Source organism: Anopheles darlingi, chromosome X (genome assembly GCF_943734745.1).
Source record: "Anopheles darlingi chromosome X, idAnoDarlMG_H_01, whole genome shotgun sequence".
NCBI lineage: Eukaryota > Metazoa > Arthropoda > Insecta > Diptera > Culicidae > Anopheles > Anopheles darlingi.
In genome coordinates this window covers 80,772-100,000 of record NC_064873.1, presented here as the reverse complement: position 1 = coordinate 100,000, position 19,229 = coordinate 80,772, and the positions used below count along the sequence as shown (strand labels likewise).

The 19,229-nt window shown below is 49.6% G+C and overlaps 2 protein-coding genes across 4 annotated transcripts in view; one reads left to right on the top strand and one right to left on the bottom strand.

The window, feature by feature from the left end:
- Positions 1-9,419, bottom strand: part of LOC125951111 (uncharacterized) — a 22,594-nt gene extending 13,175 nt beyond the window's left edge. The window contains exons 1-13 of the mRNA XM_049679746.1: positions 9,039-9,419; positions 8,597-8,981; positions 7,743-8,514; positions 7,585-7,652; positions 6,287-7,448; positions 6,090-6,190; positions 4,850-5,086; positions 4,555-4,756; positions 3,946-4,457; positions 2,942-2,959; positions 1,456-1,609; positions 1,070-1,193; positions 1-979 (exon numbers count right to left, since the gene is read on the bottom strand). The exon at positions 1-979 is cut by the window's left edge and continues 177 nt beyond it. Coding sequence (XP_049535703.1) covers positions 1-979; positions 1,070-1,193; positions 1,456-1,609; positions 2,942-2,959; positions 3,946-4,457; positions 4,555-4,756; positions 4,850-5,086; positions 6,090-6,190; positions 6,287-7,448; positions 7,585-7,652; positions 7,743-8,514; positions 8,597-8,981; positions 9,039-9,419 — 5,095 coding nt within the window. The remainder of the gene's footprint in view (positions 980-1,069; positions 1,194-1,455; positions 1,610-2,941; positions 2,960-3,945; positions 4,458-4,554; positions 4,757-4,849; positions 5,087-6,089; positions 6,191-6,286; positions 7,449-7,584; positions 7,653-7,742; positions 8,515-8,596; positions 8,982-9,038) is intronic.
- Positions 9,420-13,691: 4,272 nt separating this feature from the next.
- On the top strand, positions 13,692-15,669 carry LOC125954539 (dual specificity mitogen-activated protein kinase kinase 6). 3 transcript variants are annotated; one of them, XM_049684944.1, is made up of 3 exons: positions 13,692-13,709; positions 13,988-14,698; positions 14,773-15,316. In XM_049684944.1, the coding sequence occupies exons 2-3, from the start codon at positions 14,047-14,049 to the stop codon at positions 15,246-15,248; spliced, it is 1,128 nt and encodes a 375-aa protein (XP_049540901.1). In that variant the 5' UTR covers positions 13,692-13,709; positions 13,988-14,046; the 3' UTR covers positions 15,249-15,316. The 3 variants fall into 3 exon arrangements, with proteins under 3 accessions (XP_049540901.1, XP_049540909.1, XP_049540894.1); XM_049684952.1 differs by lacking the exon at positions 13,692-13,709 and adding an exon at positions 15,539-15,669 and having other exon boundaries at positions 13,924-14,698; positions 14,773-15,138; XM_049684937.1 differs by lacking the exon at positions 13,692-13,709 and having other exon boundaries at positions 13,924-14,698.
- The last annotated feature ends 3,560 nt before the right edge of the window (positions 15,670-19,229 follow it).

Below are 19,229 nucleotides of genomic sequence, written 5' to 3'. Positions count from 1 at the left end.
CGGCCCGTACGAACTCGAGCCAAACGCGCCGCCCGTACGGTGCCTGAATGACGTACGTGCAGTCGAGACGGTCGAGCAGAAAGTACGGATAGTTCGGATTGCGGATCGCGCCCTCGCGTGACGTGATCGTCTGCAGCGGACACCCGGACACGTCGACGGCACTCCAGGTGGCCGAAAAGCCGGCCCCGTTGATCGAGAAGTCGGAGTGAAAGCGAACGAACGCCTCGTTGCCGGCGGAGATGAAATCGAAACGGGACATGTTGCTATCATGAGTTCCGCACCAGCGGACGTACGGCTGGAACGAGGGATTAACGTCGCCGGCGCCGGAATCCGGGAGCGACGACGACGACGACGACGACGATGTAGCCGCCGCCGATGATGCAGCCGTCACCGCCGCTGCCGCCGAGTCGCCACCGTCGACATCGGTGGCGATCCGGACTCCCACACTTGCACCATGCTCGGAGCCCGGATTGATGAAGCGTACCGGGCGGTGGTGCAACCGTCCACGCAACCAAGCCGCCGCCTGCCTACCATGATACGTCTCGTTGCTGTTGCGTTGGTCGTCGAACCGTGCCGGATGGTCCCCCGGTAGCGGCGGATAGTTCTGGATGCTGATGTAATCGTACAGACACTCGTCCTGCTGCTCGAGATCGAGCCGCTGGAACTGGATGATGATGCGGTGCCGCTCGGGTGCCACCAGTCGGACCCAGTAGTCCGTCTGGGCCGGGTAGGGGTTGGGAAAGGCGGGCGACAGCAGACGGCCCTCCGTGCCCGATTGCGTCTGGTTGCGCACCGTATGCTCGTCCAGGGTTGGGCGGGGCTTCTTGCACACGTAGCCACCGATCGCACCGCACCGCTGCGCCGTCCAGTGCAGCCCGGACGAGATCATCGGCGTGGGCGACACCTTCCACTGGAGCCCCAAGCAGGCCGGCATCTTAAGGGCCTTGTTCTGCTCCGGTCGCTGCCCCGGTAGCCAGCCCTGTTCGTGGTGATGGTGGTAGACGAGGTGTAGGTGGTGTAGCCGCTAACCACATTTCACCATTTGCTTGGGGGGTCTGGGAGGGCTTACCTCGAACTTGAGCTTCGCACCGTCGGTCCACTCCAGGTTGCCGGTGGCCGTCATCTCACCGCCCACCCAGTACAGTGAGCGTGGCGTGTAGTCCGGGCTGTTGCGAATGTTTAGCGTGATGAACCTGACACAGAGAGAGAGAGAGAGAGAGAGAGAGAGAGAGAGAGAGAGAGAGAAAGAGAGAGAGCGCACGAGAGGGATTAGATAGCATATAACGTTTGCATTAAAAAAAAGAGACAAAATATGAATGGTGATAAGAAAACAAACTAAGACAGATAATTGAGATCTGTGAGCTGAATTTGGAAGGTTTTTTTCTTATCATCATTCAAATTTTGTCTCTTTTTTTTAATGCAAACGTTATACGGGTTTTGGTTTACCGGACGTACCTCTGCTCGTCGGTTGTCGAGATGGAGGCGAGCTGGGCACCGATACCGCGGCATATCTGCTGAGCCGTCGTCCAGTCCACCTCCGGGTACGAGATGATCAGGTAGCACGAGTTGTTGTACGCCTTGATACGCTCATCCTGACACTCGGATGTCACTGCAGGTGCCGCAGATGCGTGTGTCCGCGTGTATGTATGCATGTGTTTATGTTTTTGTGGTTATATATATATATATATATATATATATATATATATATATATATATATATATATATATATATATGTGTGTGTGTGTGTGTGTGTGTTTGTGTGTGTGTTTGTGTGTGTGTGTGTGTGTGTGTATGTGGATTGCACGAAAGAAAATCCAAATCAAAAGAGCATGGGCGAAACAGAGAGGGAATATACATGTACGTATCTATATGCAAAAGAGAGAGAGAAAAAGATAGAGAGAAAGAAGAGAGAGAAGAGAGAGAAGAGAGAGAGAGAGAGAGAGAGAGAGAGATGCAGCGAGTCACATCACACGTGAACCGGCCGTGCATTAGAAGGGGTGGGGGGGGGGGTTTGCCCATCAGGACAGGGTGGAACAATTTAGGTAACCTGCTAACCCTCTTCCCGGTGTGATGCAAACTCGCCCCTAGGATCAGGCCCCCGGACAGTCACTCAACTTAAACAGGTTGTTATATAGCTCAGATTCACAGCAAAAAGGGGCGTAAAATAGCGCGCACGACAATCAAGCCATAAACCAATGGGGTGGCGCATGCTCCCGCAACAATAAGGGGTGGCATGGAGCATAGTAGTAATTTTTATTTTTGGTTCTGTATCGTTTTTTCTGTACTGGCTAGCACTTCCGCGGGATCTCGCATTAGGATGAACGCAAAATGAGTATGAACAAAGCAAGAAAAACACACACACACAGACATACATACGTACAGGCACGGTCAGAGAATTGGCGGGGGGGGGGGGGAGCAGCCAGCAAAGCAGTAACTTCGTCCAAGCTGTACATGCACAGCGGTGTAAAGATAACGGAAAGCAGCAACAGGCTATAGATGCTCGCACAGCCACACACACACACACAAACACATAGAAGCGCGATCCACACTCAACAATACCAGACTGTATGTAACGTAACTACAAGCGTAACGTCCCTGCTAGCTGCTTGTCATGCTCTTCCAGGTTCGCCAGGAAGGAGGAGGAAGGAGCAGGACAACTAGAGAGGGTTAGAGGTTTGGGGTGTTTTGGGATGTTGCCTACACTTAGGTCTGAAAGAGCGGCAAAAATGGATGCAAAACAATGCAGAGAGAACGCAACGCTATCATTGGACACGAATACAGAGAAGATCTCGCGGGGGGGGGGGGGGGGTAAGGGGTTCGATCGAAACGTCAAAATCAAAACTAGAACTAGGCAGCAAGGTAGCAGCAATAGGTAATGCGGCAGGCGGCAAAGGTTAAAAGGGGGTAATGGCAGGTGGTTGGTGTTCAAGTTGCACTTACCAGGTGCCCTCGGCCTTCCTAAGCATATTGAATACAGGTATTTAATGTGTATCTCGTATCGGCATCTGAATGTCTACTACACAGTTTTTTAGAGGGGATCTAGGTGGGGTTGGTGGTTGGCGGGGGTTTGGGTGGGGTTGATGGTTTGTATTGATCGAGCGGGCAGTCAATTGTGGAGGAATGCTTTAAAGCGGAATTAATGCCCGAACGGACCCTCTGGCTCTGGTTCTGGCTCTGTCTCTGCTACTGCTGGTAGTGGTCCTGTCCCTGCTCCTGTGCTTCGAGCAGAGCAGCAAAACAATCCTCGGAACTCCAACAATTACAGCCCCATATATTTGGGGGCGCTGGAGGTGAGTTGCGTTACGATTTGGGAGACACACATATAACACACACACACATACATGTACACGTGGGCGCAAAGTGCTCAAGTGCGCTATAGAGTGACAGAGCATCGTGCACTGGTAGAAATATAAGCACGCAGTAGAAGAAGAAGAAGGAGACGGTAACAAACGAGGTATAAAAATAAAAGGGGAGAGAAGAATGGGAGCCACGAACACACGCGTACGATACGAGATGACAAGGACGTCAAGGAGTGTGTGGCAATGCAGGAATAGCAGAACCAAAAATTGGTAGGTGGACGCTCAATAGACGTCGTGCCTCGTACACAACTAAAACCAAATATGGCACCCCAATGCTTATAATGGTAGTCAATGGCAGTTGTAGAGATAGAGAGCGAGAGATTAGAACAAGAAGAAGATGATGAATAAGAAGAAGAAGAAGAAGAAGAAGAAGAAGAAGAGAGAGAGAGAGAGAGAGAGAGAGAGAGAGAGAGAGAGAGAGAGACAGAGAGCGAGCGAAAGAGCAAATAGCAAAAAGAGAAGTAGAGCCAGCGAGAGAGAGAGAGAAGCCCTGGATTTCTTATGGAAAGAGGGTAGTTTGGGGGTTGGGCTAGCTAAACCCTAGCTGGCTGCCTCGCTTTTAGGCACCCACGGTACTGCACTTACCATTTTCCATGGAGATCTTCGCCTTGTAGCCGCCAAAATTGTTGGAGTAATCGGACACGAAGCGAAGCCCTAGTGCCGGACCGCGGGTGACGTAGCGGAGCAGCTTAAGCTTGGAGCTCCAGTCGCCGCAGATCCGCCGGGGTGCGCTACCGAGGGTGGGGGGCTCCGGCAGCGGTATGCTGCTCGCGTACCGTCCATCGTTCGGCTGCAACACCTCAACGTTGCTCACGTTGAAGTGTATTCGGTGGTGGTAGTCGGTGCTGGTAGTACTGTGACCGGTAGTCCCACGGTGCCCAGTAGGTCCCTGTTGGGACGCTGCGACCGTCGTTAGTGCGGACGATCGACCGATACCACCTTTACGTCGATGCTGTTGCTGTTGCGGTTGTTGCAGCATACTGTAGCGCCCACTGTGGCGTGAGTTTCTCGATCGGAATTGTACCGTCCCAGTGGACTTGCCCAGGCCGGCCCGGCTATTCTCCGGTTCCACCAGCTGCAGAAAGTCATACGAACAACTGTGGCGGCGAGAGGGGGGGGGGGGGATGGGTGCAGAGACGTAAACATAGTAACTATCTGTCATTTTGTTCGGTGTGGCGTGCAACCAATACTTACAACGGTTCGTTCTCGAGCACCATCTCTTCGAAGTCGAGCACCACCCGGTAACCGGGTGGTGCCAGGATGAACGTGTAGCAGTCGACGCTGTCCGGGTAGAGCTGCGGGAAGCCCGGACTCCACACGGTTGCCTTCGACCGTTCGGCGCTGAGTGTCACGGTCGCGTTACACTCTGCCTCGTTCACCAGCCGCTCGACCGGCTCTGAGAGGGAAGAAAAAGGCGAGGGATGGGTTGGTAAGGGATGTGCACATGACACATGACACGTCACGCAAGACGCCAGCCCGCTCCCATTACCCTTTTCGACCATACGCTCGCAGAGGAAGTAATTGTGCGCATCGCAGCTGCGATCGTTCCACATGTACGAACTGGTCAATGAGTCCGCACCCCCCGTACTGACAGCTGGTGCCGGTCCACCTCCGGTCGTTGCACCCTGGAAGTGACGTCGTACCTCGACGCAGTCCTGCCCGCTCAGCCCATCATCGTTCGGCTGGCGGTTGTAGTACTCCTGGTGGGCCCACCCCGGGAACCAGTCTAGTAGTAGTAGTAGTAGTAGTAGTAGTAGTAGTAGTAGTAGTAGTAGTAGTAGTAGTAGTAGTAGTAGTAGTAGTAGTAGTAGTAGTAGTAGTAGTAGTAGTAGTAGTAGTAGTAGTAGTAGTAGTAGTAGTAGTAGTAGTAGTAGTAGTAGTAGTAGTAGTAGTAGTAGTAGTAGTAGTAGTAGTAGTAGTAGTAGTAGTAGTAGTAGTAGTAGTAGTAGTAGTAGTAGTAGTAGTAGTAGTAGTAGTAGTAGTAGTAGTAGTAGTAGTAGTAGTAGTAGTAGTAGTAGTAGTAGTAGTAGTAGTAGTAGTAGTAGTAGTAGTAGTAGTAGTAGTAGTAGTAGTAGTAGTAGTAGTAGTAGTAGTAGTAGTAGTAGTAGTAGTAGTAGTAGTAGTAGTAGTAGTAGTAGTAGTAGTAGTAGTAGTAGTAGTAGTAGTAGTAGTAGTAGTAGTAGTAGTAGTAGTAGTAGTAGTAGTAGTAGTAGTAGTAGTAGTAGTAGTAGTAGTAGTAGTAGTAGTAGTAGTAGTAGTAGTAGTAGTAGTAGTAGTAGTAGTAGTAGTAGTAGTAGTAGTAGTAGTAGTAGTAGTAGTAGTAGTAGTAGTAGTAGTAGTAGTAGTAGTAGTAGTAGTAGTAGTAGTAGTAGTAGTAGTAGTAGTAGTAGTAGTAGTAGTAGTAGTAGTAGTAGTAGTAGTAGTAGTAGTAGTAGTAGTAGTAGTAGTAGTAGTAGTAGTAGTAGTAGTAGTAGTAGTAGTAGTAGTAGTAGTAGTAGTAGTAGTAGTAGTAGTAGTAGTAGTAGTAGTAGTAGTAGTAGTAGTAGTAGTAGTAGTAGTAGTAGTAGTAGTAGTAGTAAAATGAAAATGAAAAGGAAGAAGAAGAAGAAGAAGAAGAAGAAAACGACGAAGAAGAAGAAGAAGAAGAAGAAGAAGAAGAAGGATTGTGGAAGAGAAGGTGTTTGTGTTGCCAGGGCCAGGATTGGAGGCCACCGGGATGAGATACGCACTGTTGTAACTGAAGGGAAACTTATCGTTCCACCGGAAATCACCCTCGGTAATCAGATCGGCCGCCCCGATCCAGTACGCGTTGCTGTCCTTGTAGCCGGGACTATCGGTGGGTCAGGGAAAACAGAAGAAGAAGAAGAAGAAGAACAACAAAACAATTGAGTGATCGCACACACACACACGCACACACGCGACTCACCTGTGCAGCAGCAGCTGATCGATGAGCTGCTGATCATCGCCGGAACGTATCGAGAGGAGGTGGCCCCCGAGTCGGTTGCATTCGGCTTCGGCCTCATGCCACGGCAGCCGCCGCTCGATGGCCGCGATGCAGAGCTGCTCGGTCGCTAGCCACCCGAAGGCACAATGTGAGGTGAGGGCCGGGACCGGGTGCGCCCGGTACTCGAGCAGTAGCGAGGGTGCGACGATGGCCGCCGACGCCGCCGCCCCCGCCGTTGTTGCGTTGTTGCCCCCTGGGCCCGTGTATTTGCTCACCTTAACCGCTATGTGGTTACCTGCCGAGAGCAGCGTGTAGCGAGTGATTGGTGCCGAGGAGCTCCCATTGATGCAACGCACCCACCGACGAAAGCCGACCTCGTACAACTCCACCAGCAAGCTGCCACCGCCACCACCGGGATCGGGACAGCGAAACCCAGCAACACCCAGCCCCGTTGAGTCTGCGACTGCGGATGGCGCAGCGGCGAGCGGTATCAGCGTGATAGGTTCATGCCGTACGTCCGCGTCGTCTTCGGCGTCGTCGTTACCGGTGCTGGTCGATGCATTGGTCAGCAGCTGCAGCGCTACGCGGTACCCGTACGGCAGATGAATGCGGAAGTAGCAATCGAGGGCGGTGCCGGCCGATGGCCGCAATCGCAGGGTCGCCGCACGGTCGCGCAGCGTCACATTGTAGCAGTAGTCGACCAGCCGGTAGTGGAAGCTGAACAGCGGTTGATTGTGCACCCGCAGGGTGGTGTTGGTGTGGTTCTGGAAGTGAAACGAGCGCTCCTCGGGCGGCAGCTCTTCCAGCTTACCGCACAGTGATATGGGTCGTGGAAGGTTGCCTCCGTCGGTTTCGCCACCGGCCACGTCGCCAGCACCGTGACCGTCGTCGCCGCCGCCGCCGCTGCTGCCACCACTGACAGGAGTGACCCGAGCCGAGGTTGGCACAAACTGTAGGTAGCCGCCATTGCGACAGGGTGTGTTGAGGCGGGCTAGCTTCACCACCAAGCCGGGCGGCTCGTCCCGGTGGCTGACCCCGGCTGGCGACGAGCGCACCGGGAACGTGACGCGGCAGTCCTGGTAACCAAGCGGAAGCCTGCTCGATGACAGTAGCCCTTGCGATTGTCTCAGAAACAGATGGCACTCTGTATGTATGTGTGTGCAAACGACAACAACAGCAAAAAGAATAAAATGTCGGAATGATTCTCTCTCTCTCTCTCTCTCTCTCTCTCTCTCTCTCTTTTTTTTTTTTTTTTCTTTTTCAGTATGGTGTCTACTAACCTTGTAACAATACTACCGTGTAGATGAGCTCGTAGACCGCGTAACTGGTCATCGTCCGGTATAGTACGCTAACGGAGGAGTAAGGAGCAAATACAGGCAGGCAGGGAGTAAGAGTGGGAATGCCTCTAGATAAGCCGAACTCCACTGTCCTAACTTACCGGAAGAATAGCAGTGTTCCTTGCTGTAGTTCCTGTTGCTGCTGCTGCTGTTGGTCATGGAGCGACTGCTTCCTACCAGCGGCAGCACTAGCGACGGTCCGGTTGGTAGACGTCCGGATGTCGTCGCGCGCTATCCGCTGTGGCACGGACCGCGGTACGGACCAGTTCGCGACCATCCGTTCGTCCAGCATGAAGTTCTGGCGCCAGACATTGTCCGGACAGACCGCGGCGCGTCGCAGTTTCCGAGGACGAGGGCGTCGTCGTCGCCGCCGGGGATGTCCTCGGCGTAACCGCCGAAGCCGCTTCCGCAACCGACCGCCCGCTTCCCTCCCGCCCGGCGTGCTCTCCTCGTCCGACCCTTCGTCTTCGCCCTCCTCCATTTCTAGCTCCAGCTCCTGTTCCGGGGGTGGTTTCTCGCCGAATACCAGCCGCCCATGATGGGAGCCCGTGGCAGCAACCGTCCGCCCCCCCCCAGCACCAGCGTGCTGTAACCAGTCTAGCTCCATGTCCTCGATCCACGTACTGCGCGGTATGGCGTCCGGTGTCGCGTCGTCGTCGTCGTCGTCGTAGTCGCCGAGCAGTGGGCGGTGGTAGTCAGCTGCCCGCTTGTATCCGCCCTCGCTCACTATATCGAAGCGACCGATCGGGACCTCGGTAGAGCGGGAACCGTGGCCACCACCATGCCCCTGCCCCTGCACACCGGCGGGGCCGCCCGTGATGGATTCGATGTAGAAATCCCGGATCTCGGCGGTCGGTGAGCGCCACACTTCCACTGCAGGTACGCCCACAGGCACAGGTTAAAAGAAGCCATCCTTCAGCCCAACCCCCCATCCTCCCCTCCCGCCCTCCCTTACCTTGATAGAGAAGCCCCGGTACGATGCCGGTGTGCGTGTCGAACAGATCGTGGCGCACGTCGATGTGCAGATCGGTGCCGTCCTCCGGTGAGTTACGCCGTATACCTGTCCCTTCGCCACCGCTCGATTCCAGGTAGTCCAAGATGGCGGACGCACACGGGTTGTCCCCGGCGGCGGGGAAGGCGAACCGATGCTCTTTGGCACCTTGACCAATCTCCTCTTCCTCTTCCTCTTCCTCCATCATGCCATCCTGTTCCTCACCATCATCAGCGCCTCCACCTTCTCCATTGTCGTAATCAAGCGATTGATCGTCGGACTCCGGCACATACCCCTCAACCTGTGCCCTCTCCTTCTGCTCCTGCTCAACATCCAGCACCGGTTCCTCCTTCTCCACCACCACCACCTCCTCCTCCTCCTCCTCCTCTTCCTCCTCCTCTTCCACCTCCTCCTCGCCACCCTCTTGCTCCGCTAACGTCCGGTCCTCTACTACCACTACGCTGCTTTCGTCGTCTGTCGTACCCTCCGCATCCTGCTCGCCCTCTTCGTCGTCATCGTAGCCGAGCATCGGACCGGCGAAGCCTTCACCACCACCGCCGCCGCCCAGCCTGCGACCATCCCTATCGGCTGGCGCGATTGTTTCGTCCTCGGTGGACGACAGTGAACCCGGCGATGGTAGCAGGGTCGGTGGGCCGGGCGACCGGCCCGGCGATGGATCCGGCGAGCCGCTCGCACTCGTATGCCCCGCCATCGCCGTCCCGAACCGGCCCGCCCCCCACGGTATGGTTAGTAGCACCAACAGCATACCGATCGTGCTCTGCCTCATGTTGTTCACCATCTTCACCATCATCACTACTACCACTACCACTACCACTATCGGCTACCGCACTGCCACCACACTCCGCCGCCACCTCCACACCTTCACGCAATTTTGGTCTACAAGCTACCGTCACATACCGGGGCCCACGCAGGAGCAGCAGCAGCAGCTCCTCGCGCGTACGGCATGTCCGCCACACACACACACGCACACCACGGGGGCTCGGCACGCAACAGCTGATGCGGTTGTTTAACCTCCTTCCCCAGAGGCACCAGAATAGGGGCCCAGGCTAGACGCGGGAACAGGTACGAGGAACGATCAACTCCACCGCTTCCTAGCCTCGATTGTCACTACTCACTACTACGCGTGTCACATGCACTTGGTTTTTGGATTCACTTGCTCTCTGCCTTTACTGTTCGCACACTCTATCTCTCACCAATCAAAAAACTCGTCTACGTCTAATGTTCTACCTAAAATATATATTAAAAAACAATAATAAAATAAAACAGATGACATGCTACGTCAGCGCAGCGCGGGTTCGGTATTCTATTTATAACTGGTTAGGGGTTGCAGTAATGGATGCTGAAAGCATCACGGCTCCCGCTTTATGATCCTTTAAGGCACCGAGATTTAATGATTCCCGTAAAAAAAGCCAAAGCATTAAGGAACACACACACACAAACACACACACACACACACACACACACACACAGATAAGGGGGCGATGTAAACCATTTAGAATTGCACTTCCAGCCCAGAACCAGCAATACGTATCGTATCGCTGCTGCTGTGTGTGTATTGTTGTTTTTGCTGTTCCTGCGTTAGCACAATATCGATTTCCGTGGATTCGCTGGAGAACATTCCGCGACCCGATGGAGCTAACGAGGGGCGAATAAAGTGCGCTAGAAGAAGGACGCGGCAAGAAGAGCACCACCATGTATATATATGCGTGTGTGTGTGCGCGCGCGCGTGCGTGTGTTTGTGTGTGTGTGTGTGTGTGTGTGTGTGTGTGCACATGCAGCAGAAAGGAAAAGAAGGGCGAAGCGACAGTCGCGGTAGTGAGCTGTTGCTGCGATGCATAACGCCCGCAAATACCCTATGCACTCTCCCTCTGTCCTCTCTCTCTCTCTCTCTCTCTCTTTCTCTCTCTCTCTCTCTCTCTCTCTTTCTCTCTCTCTCTCTCTCTCTCTCTATCTATCTATCTATCTATCTATCTATCTCTCTCTGTCCTCTCCAAACGGGCTTCTAACCCTCCAATCCCTTCACTATCTTTCCCTTTTTTTGGAGCGAACGCACTTCAAGCCTTTCTGGATCAATTCCATTCGATTCCAAAGTTGATGACGATGGTGAGCATTATTATGAAGTTGCCTTTTCAAGAGGGACTGGGAAGGGGGTAGGTAAGGGATGGGGGGGGGGGGGGTTAGTGTTCCACTATGACCGCTGTGCTTGTGCTGACATTAGTATTCCGGCACCTCCTCCGGAGTGTGTTCTAATGAAATCAGTCAAGATACATAAAAATTGGAACGACCTGATGAAACTGATCGCCTGGTGTGCGCCCGCTCGCTCCCTTCCTTCCTCTCACGGATTCCCCTTGACACGTTGGGCGGGAAGTTTGATTGTGTGTTGTCGAGGAGACAACGAGGTGCGGCGATTGAACTTGGGTCCGGTCTGCTGCTGCTGGATGGTTGTTTCGATTCGCGCAATTCGATGCGCGGCTACTATTATGACTACTGCTACGCACTACTACACAATCCAACATAAACACACACATGCGCGCGCTCGCGCACGCTCGCACACACAAGATACAAACCACAAGCGACCAGGCGCCTCCATTAGCGCGCGTAGCAGAAAGCACGACCAACCCATCTACTCATATCGGTAACTCCATCACGCCCGATCTGGTGAAGGAGTGCGCGGTATACATATATGCCTACATGTGCACCCTTGACAGTGTACACGTTACCCCGTGCCCGTTTTGCCTAATATCAGTGTCACACACATCGAACGGTGTCGGTGCCGCTGGAGCTTCGGCCGAGCCGAGTAACTACACTGGCGCATGCCAAGAAAATCGATACACGAATTATCATCAGCAGCCATCTCTAGCCATGGACCAGCCACACACCAGCACACGCACGCACGCACTTTTTTCTTCCCCTTTCCTCGGTTGCTCACCTTTTAGGCCTCACACACACATACTGTGAGGTGAGCTGAGGGCTTTGCATTTGCATTTTGCATTTCTACCGTTCGTTTTGCATTTCGATTTCGTTCTGCAATCTCGCACCTCTCAGTGCCTCCGCTCCGGAACTAGCCGCACTAGCCTGTGTAGGTTCGTCTACACTCTACAAGGCGCACGGCGCACGGCTTTTGGCGCTCCCTTGACACCATTTTCCCACGTCCGTGCACGCCCTTCTGCCAGTATTTTCTTCCAACAACACGGGGCCGGGTGCACTGCGTGAGAGCGTCCTGAACACTGAACTGCACCACCGGACACGCTCAGACTGACTGGCGCAGGTCGAACGGGAACGGAAACGCTTTTCCCAAAAAGCTCCCGCTCGGACGATACACGCACACAGACAAACACATAGAAGTGCGCGGGCGCTCGTGCACACACCAAGGAAGCAACCTATACGGGCTATAATTTAGCTCGTAGTTTTTGAAAGCTTTTAGAAAGGACCGCCAAAACGTCAACGTGCCTGACGGAATGCATTTTACGTAACGCTTTGTAGCAGAGGTACGCGGCAGCGGGAGCTGCAGGAACAGCTGCGAACGATTGATGAATTCAAATTGCAAACGTGTATTTGGTTTTTCGGGCAGTTATAAAGTTTTAGTCTGCCTTTCAACTATCCTGGCTGGGGGAGGTGAGGGAAACGAACGGTTAAACTACTCGTATGACAAAAGGCATACACAAGGTGACCAGTTCATGTTTAACCGCTCTCCATTGTAGGGATTTATTTTAGGTAAAAAATCAATTTATAGTCAACCATTTCGGTAGGCTGCGAGCAAGTAATAAGATAAATTTAGGGGCTGAATATTTTTAAATTAAATAACCGGTGGACTAAGCGTGATCCTTAAGTATGAGATTAAATTAATGATAAAAAACCAATATATACACCTCAACCGATTCGGTAGGCTTTCCGATTCTAATTGCATACATTTAGGGACCAAACATTTCAAAATTTAGCAGTTAAATAACCAGTGGAATGAACAAGAACCGTAAACATGAGATTAAATCAATTTATGGTGCGAAAAACTACCCAAATATTATCTTTCGACAGTGAAAATGTTATGGCATCTCCCTTACCTCTTCCGTAATAGCACTATTTAACGTTTATAATGTATTTTTCAAAGATATTTGACTGAAAAGGTGTGTATGTTTTTAGGACAATTATTATGTCTGAATCATCTTTTTATCTATCTGGAAGAGACGGGGGGAGGTACAAGCGATGCACTAGGTATGTACTCGCTCCCTCCCCACCCCTCCTCCACTTTCCACATGTATTTCTGTGTCCGGCTCATTCTAACGGTTATCTAACGGCAAAATTTTGAAATGGATAACCGCTAAAAGGTAAAAAACCAATATATACACCTCAACCGATTCGGTAGACTAACCGATTCTAATTGCATACATTTAGGGGCCGAACATTTCAAAATTTGACCGTTAAATAACCAGTGGAATGAACAAGAACCTTAAACATGAGATTAAATCAATTTATGGTGCGAAAAACTACCCAAATACTATCTTTCGACAGTGAAAATGTAATGGCTTCTCCCTACCCCCTTCTCTAATAGCACTATTTAACGTTTATAACGTATTTTTTAAAGATATTTAACTGAAAAGGTGTGCATGTTTTTGGGATAATTATTATGTCTAAATCATTTTTTTATCTATCTGGAAGGGACGGGGGAAGGTATAAGCGATGTACTTGGTATGTACTCGCTCCCTCCCCACCCCTCCTCCACTTTCCACATGTATTTCTGTGTCCGGCTCATTCTATGGTTATCTAACGGCAAAATTTTGAAATGTATAACCGCTAAAATTATTTGAATCGGTTGAGGTGTATGTTTTGGTTTTTTACCCGCTAAAATTATTTGAATCGGTTGAGGTGTATGTTTTGGTTTTTTACCGTAAATCGGTTGAGGTGTATGTATTGGTTTATACCTACTTTTATTTATAAATTTGAACGATATTCTCCCGTAGTGTAGCACAGTCTTTGTCATTTCTACGCGTGGTTTGACATCCCTGACATGACTGTGCTAAAAGCACTAGAAAACAACGATTTATTTACTGTAATTTATTTTGTAAGAATACTTTTCTCTACGCCAAAAAATGTAATGTTTTTCCTTGAATGGTTTTCAAGTGTTCCTTACATTTTCCGATGGTGCTATCGTTTTCTTATTTTCTGTATAACAGATCGAACGTGCAATGGACAGCATCGGAATTGGTCGAGAGTAACTGCTGTTGTATTGTTGAGATTTTGTTATACTGCTGCTCCGCTATTTTTTGCCCGAGGGTCTTTAACTCAAACTGAACTGTGCTAATAATTATTGTCTCCAATTTGCTGCATCCTTGTCAACAGAACTAGGTCGCTGGTAATTACTCCGAGCTCAACTTCGGTTTTCACTACGCATCGGTACGATGGCTTCCCGGAGAATCAAGCCGGGATTAAAGGTGAAGCTGGATGGACCGGGCAGCAGCAACAGTGCGGCGGACAGTACTGATAAGAGTACGCCGAGAAACTTGGATAAAAGAGGGACGCTGACCGTGGGTGAGCGATCGTTCGTGGTGGAAGCGGATCATTTGCGCAAACTGGCCGACCTTGGTCGCGGGGCCTATGGAATCGTCGAAAAGATGCTGCACCAACCATCCGGCACAGTGATGGCGGTAAAACGAATTACGGTCACAAGCGGCATTGGTGTAGCTGGTGGCGGTGGCGGCGGCGGCGTACAGTCGCAAGAGCAGAAGCGATTGCTTATGGATCTAGACGTGTCGATGCGCGCCAGCGACTGCCGGCACACAGTTCAGTTTTACGGTGCTCTGTTCCGCGAAGGTGATGTCTGGATTTGCATGGAAGTGATGGACACCAGCGTAGATAAGTTTTATCCCGTAGTGTACAAACGACCTGGCCGAACTATTCCGGAAGCCATTCTGGCACGCATTGCGCTGGCAATCGTTCGCGCTTTACATTACTTACACACGGAGCTGCGAGTCATTCACCGGGATGTGAAGCCGTCGAATGTTCTTATGAATCGTCACGGGGACGTGAAAATGTGCGATTTTGGCATATCTGGTAAGTCCGGTTTGCGCTCACCTGTTTCGCTATCTCTGATTAGCGAATCTCTGGCTCGTTCGTTCTATGCACAGGCTATCTCGTCGACTCCGTGGCGAAAACGATCGACGCAGGCTGCAAACCATACATGGCACCCGAGCGAATTGATCCGGCCAGCTGCAGCCGAACTGCCGGCTACGATATTAGGTCCGACGTTTGGTCGTTGGGTATCACAATGGTAGAGATTGCAACAGGCCGCTTTCCCTACGCTACCTGGCGGACACCGTTCGAACAGCTGAAGCAGGTCGTTACGGATGAGCCACCGCGACTGCCCAAAGTGACCACTGCCGGAAGCGAGCCGTTCTCAGCCGAATTTCACAACTTCATCGATCAATGCTTGAAGAAACATTACCAAGATCGTGCCAATTACGAACAACTGCTCGCCATGGACTTTGTGAAGCGTTACGACGACGACAACATGAATGGCGACACAAGTGAAATGGCACGGTACATATGCATGATTCTGGACGAAACCGATGCAATAGCTGACAATAGCGTTAGCCAACCCTAGTAAGGCTCACAATTGGATTTATCGATGAATAATCTAAAAATAAAAAGGGGGTAACTGTTTTGATTGCATTTGGCATCGTTTCGTTTGTTGTTCAATCCCATTTTTTTACAAAACAACTCCCAAAAGTGCCTACCGGTAATTGCTAGGAGATTGCGTGCATGCTAAGCGGTCTCATTGGCAGTTTTTAGAATACGGCAAGAACAAAGTGCATTTCACTCAAATTCTTCTATGTGCAGAGCGGTGCATGGTTAACCATGGTTATGTGCGGCGGACATGATTGTTCAACGGAGACCACTTGCGTTCAAATTCCAATTCATCTTACATAAAAGTGCGCGGCATTCCTGATAGCCCGTTCGATTTTGACCGCCCTTGAGTGGCGGAGGTGCGTCGGTGTGCACTTCCGTTTATTTGGATCTAGGTTCGGTCCAAGGCAAGGTACTTTAAATAGACAGGTAGCTTTATGCAGAACAAATCCCCGATCGTATTTTAGAAAAAACTTCAGAGATTGACATTGGTGGGACTGTGGGATGTTTACTTCGGGAGCGCTCTTTTCGGAGCTGTTTTCGCTTTTCCGTGGTATTACGACAGTTAAAATTCACGAAAAGTAGCACGAAAGTTGAAGTTTATGCAAATATTCCAAAAATTCTTCCTAGTGTTTCAATATGGTATCGGTCCGTAGGTCTTGCTACCCGGCCTGGAACAAGAGCTAGCTAGCGTTCCTGGACCGTGCTCACTCGCTATAAAACATAACTCGGTTGCTCGATTGATCTTAAATAGAGAGATGAATCATTTAAACATTCGAAAAAGAGTGAAATCAGGTACTTTCCCTGATAAAACCACCAAACTTGCCCATATCTTCTTTTTCTTCTTCTTGAAACTCACGTGGTTTTGTTGATAAAAAGCGCCCTACCACCAATGTCAAACAAATTCGAAATGGTGACCTGTCAAAGCGGTTAAGAAACCACCTGAGTCTTTAATACACCTTGCAATGGTTTCGGTCCATAGAAATGTGAAAACAGTTCACATGTGACTGTCATTTTCTTATGCTGCATGGGGCATCTTCTTTTTCTATGCTGTTTTGGTCAGAATTACGGGCTTCGGGTGCGGGTTGTGTCTACACCAAGGTACTTTAAATAGACAGGTAGCTTTATGCAGAACAAATCCTCGATCGTATTTTAGAAAAAACTTCAGAGTTTGACATTCATGGGATGGTGGGATGTTTACTTCGGGAACGCTCTTTTCGGAGGTGTTTTCGCTTTTCCGTGGTATTACGACAGTTCAAATTCACGAAAAGTAGCACGAAAGTTAAAGTTTATGCAGATATTCCAAAAATTCTTCCTAGTATTTCAATATGCTATCGGTCCGTAGGTTTTGCTACCCGGCCTAGAACCAGAGCTAGCTGGCGTTTCTGGGCCGTGCTCACTCACTGTAAAACATAACTCGGTTGCTCGATTGATCTTAATCTAAAAATAAAAAGGGGGTAACTGTTTTGATTGCATTTGGCATCGTTTCGTTTGTTGTTCAATCCCATTTTTTTACAAAACAACTCCCAAAAGTGCCTACCGGTAATTGCTAGGAGATTGCGTGCATGCTAAGCGGTCTCATTGGCAGTTTTTAGAATACGGCAAGAACAAAGTGCATTTCACTCAAATTCTTCTATGTGCAGAGCGGTGCATGGTTAACCATGGTTATGTGCGGCGGACATGATTGTTCAACGGAGACCACTTGCGTTCAAATTCCAATTCATCTTACATAAAAGTGCGCGGCATTCCTGATAGCCCGTTCGATTTTGACCGCCCTTGAGTGGCGGAGGTGCGTCGGTGTGCACTTCCGTTTATTTGGATCTAGGTTCGGTCCAAGGCAAGGTACTTTAAATAGACAGGTAGCTTTATGCAGAACAAATCCCCGATCGTATTTTAGAAAAAACTTCAGAGATTGACATTGGTGGGACTGTGGGATGTTTACTTCGGGAGCGCTCTTTTCGGAGCTGTTTTCGCTTTTCCGTGGTATTACGACAGTTAAAATTCACGAAAAGTAGCACGAAAGTTGAAGTTTATGCAAATATTCCAAAAATTCTTCCTAGTGTTTCAATATGGTATCGGTCCGTAGGTCTTGCTACCCGGCCTGGAACAAGAGCTAGCTAGCGTTCCTGGACCGTGCTCACTCGCTGTAAAACATAACTCGGTTGCTCGATTGATCTTAAATAGAGAGATGAATCATTTAAACATTCGAAAAAGAGTGAAATCAGGTACTTTCCCTGATAAAACCACCAAACTTGCCCATATCTTCTTTTTCTTCTTCTTGAAACTCACGTGGTTTTGTTGATAAAAAGTGCCCTACCACCAATGTCAAACAAATTCGAAATGGTGACCTGTCAAAGCGGTTAAGAAACACCTGAGTCTTTAATACACCTTGCCTTGGTTTCGGTCCACAGAAATGTGGAAACAGTTCACATGTGACTGTCATTTTCTTATGCTGCATGGGGCATCTTCTTTTTCTATGCTGTTTTGGTCAGAATTACGGGCTTCGGGTGCGGGTTGTGTCTACACCAAGGTACTTTAAAAAGACAGGTAGCTTCTTAACCGCTTTGACAGGTCACCATTTTCAATTTGTTTGACATTCATAGCAGGGCGCTTTTTATCAACAAAACCACGTGAGTTTCAAGAAGAAGAAGAAGAAGATAAGGGCAAGTTTGGTGGTTTTATCAGGGAAAGTACCTCTTTTTCGAATGTTTAAATGATTCATCTCTCTATTTAAGATCATTCGAGCGACCGAGTTGTGTTTTACAGCGAGTGAGCACGGTCCAGGAACGCTAGCTAGCTCTTGTTCTAGGCCGGGTGGCAAGACCTACGGACCGATAGCATATTGAAACTATTGAAAGAATTTTGGGAATATTTGCATAAACTTCAACTTTCGTGCCACTTTTCGTGAATTTTAACTGTCGTAATACCACAGAAAAGCGAAAACAGCTCCGAAAAGAGCGTTCCCGAAGTAAACATCCCACCATCCCGTGAATGTCAAACTCTGAAGTTTTTTCTAAAATACGATCGGGGATTTGTTCTGGATAAAGCTACCTGTCTTTTTAAAGTACCTTGAAACTGCCACAAAAGTGACTCAGAAAGACCCACCTGTCTATTTAAAACACATTGGCAACGCAGCGTTTACCCGTGCTGGTTCAGATGGTTCAGCGCCTTCAGCACCTGGTAGCCAATTCGGGGCAGTTTTCGCGTTTCAGTTGTATTATGAATGTTAAAATTCACGAAAAGTGCCACTGTCACAAAAAACCAAAGTTAAATTCACGAAATTGCCACAAAAGTGACTCAGATAGATTCCACCTGTTAAATTCATGAAATTGCCACAAAAGTGATTCAGAAAGACTCCACCTGTTAAATTCACGAAACTGCCACAAAAGTGACTCAGAAAGACTCCACCTGTCTATTTAAAAAACATTGGCAACGCAGCGTTTACCCGTGCTGGTTCAGATGGTTCAGCGCCTTCAGCACCTGGTAGCCAATTCGGGGCAGTTTTCGCGTTTCTGTTGTATTATGAATGTTAAAATTCACGAAAAGTGCCACTGTCACAAAAAACCAAAGTTAAATTCACGAAATTGCCACAAAAGTGACTCAGATAGATTCCACCTGTTAAATTCATGAAATTGCCACAAAAGTGATTCAGAAAGACTCCACCTGTTAAATTCACGAAACTGCCACAAAAGTGACTCAGAAAGACTCCACCTGTCTATTTAAAACACATTGGCAACGCAGCGTTTACCCGTGCTGGTTCAGATGGTTCAGCGCCTTCAGCACCTGGTAGCCAATTCGGGGCAGTTTTCGCGTTTCAGTTGTATTATGAATGTTAAAATTCACGAAAAGTGGCACTGTCACAAAAAACCAAAGTTAAATTCACGAAATTGCCACAAAAGTGACTCAGATAGATTCCACCTGTTAAATTCATGAAATTGCCACAAAAGTGATTCAGAAA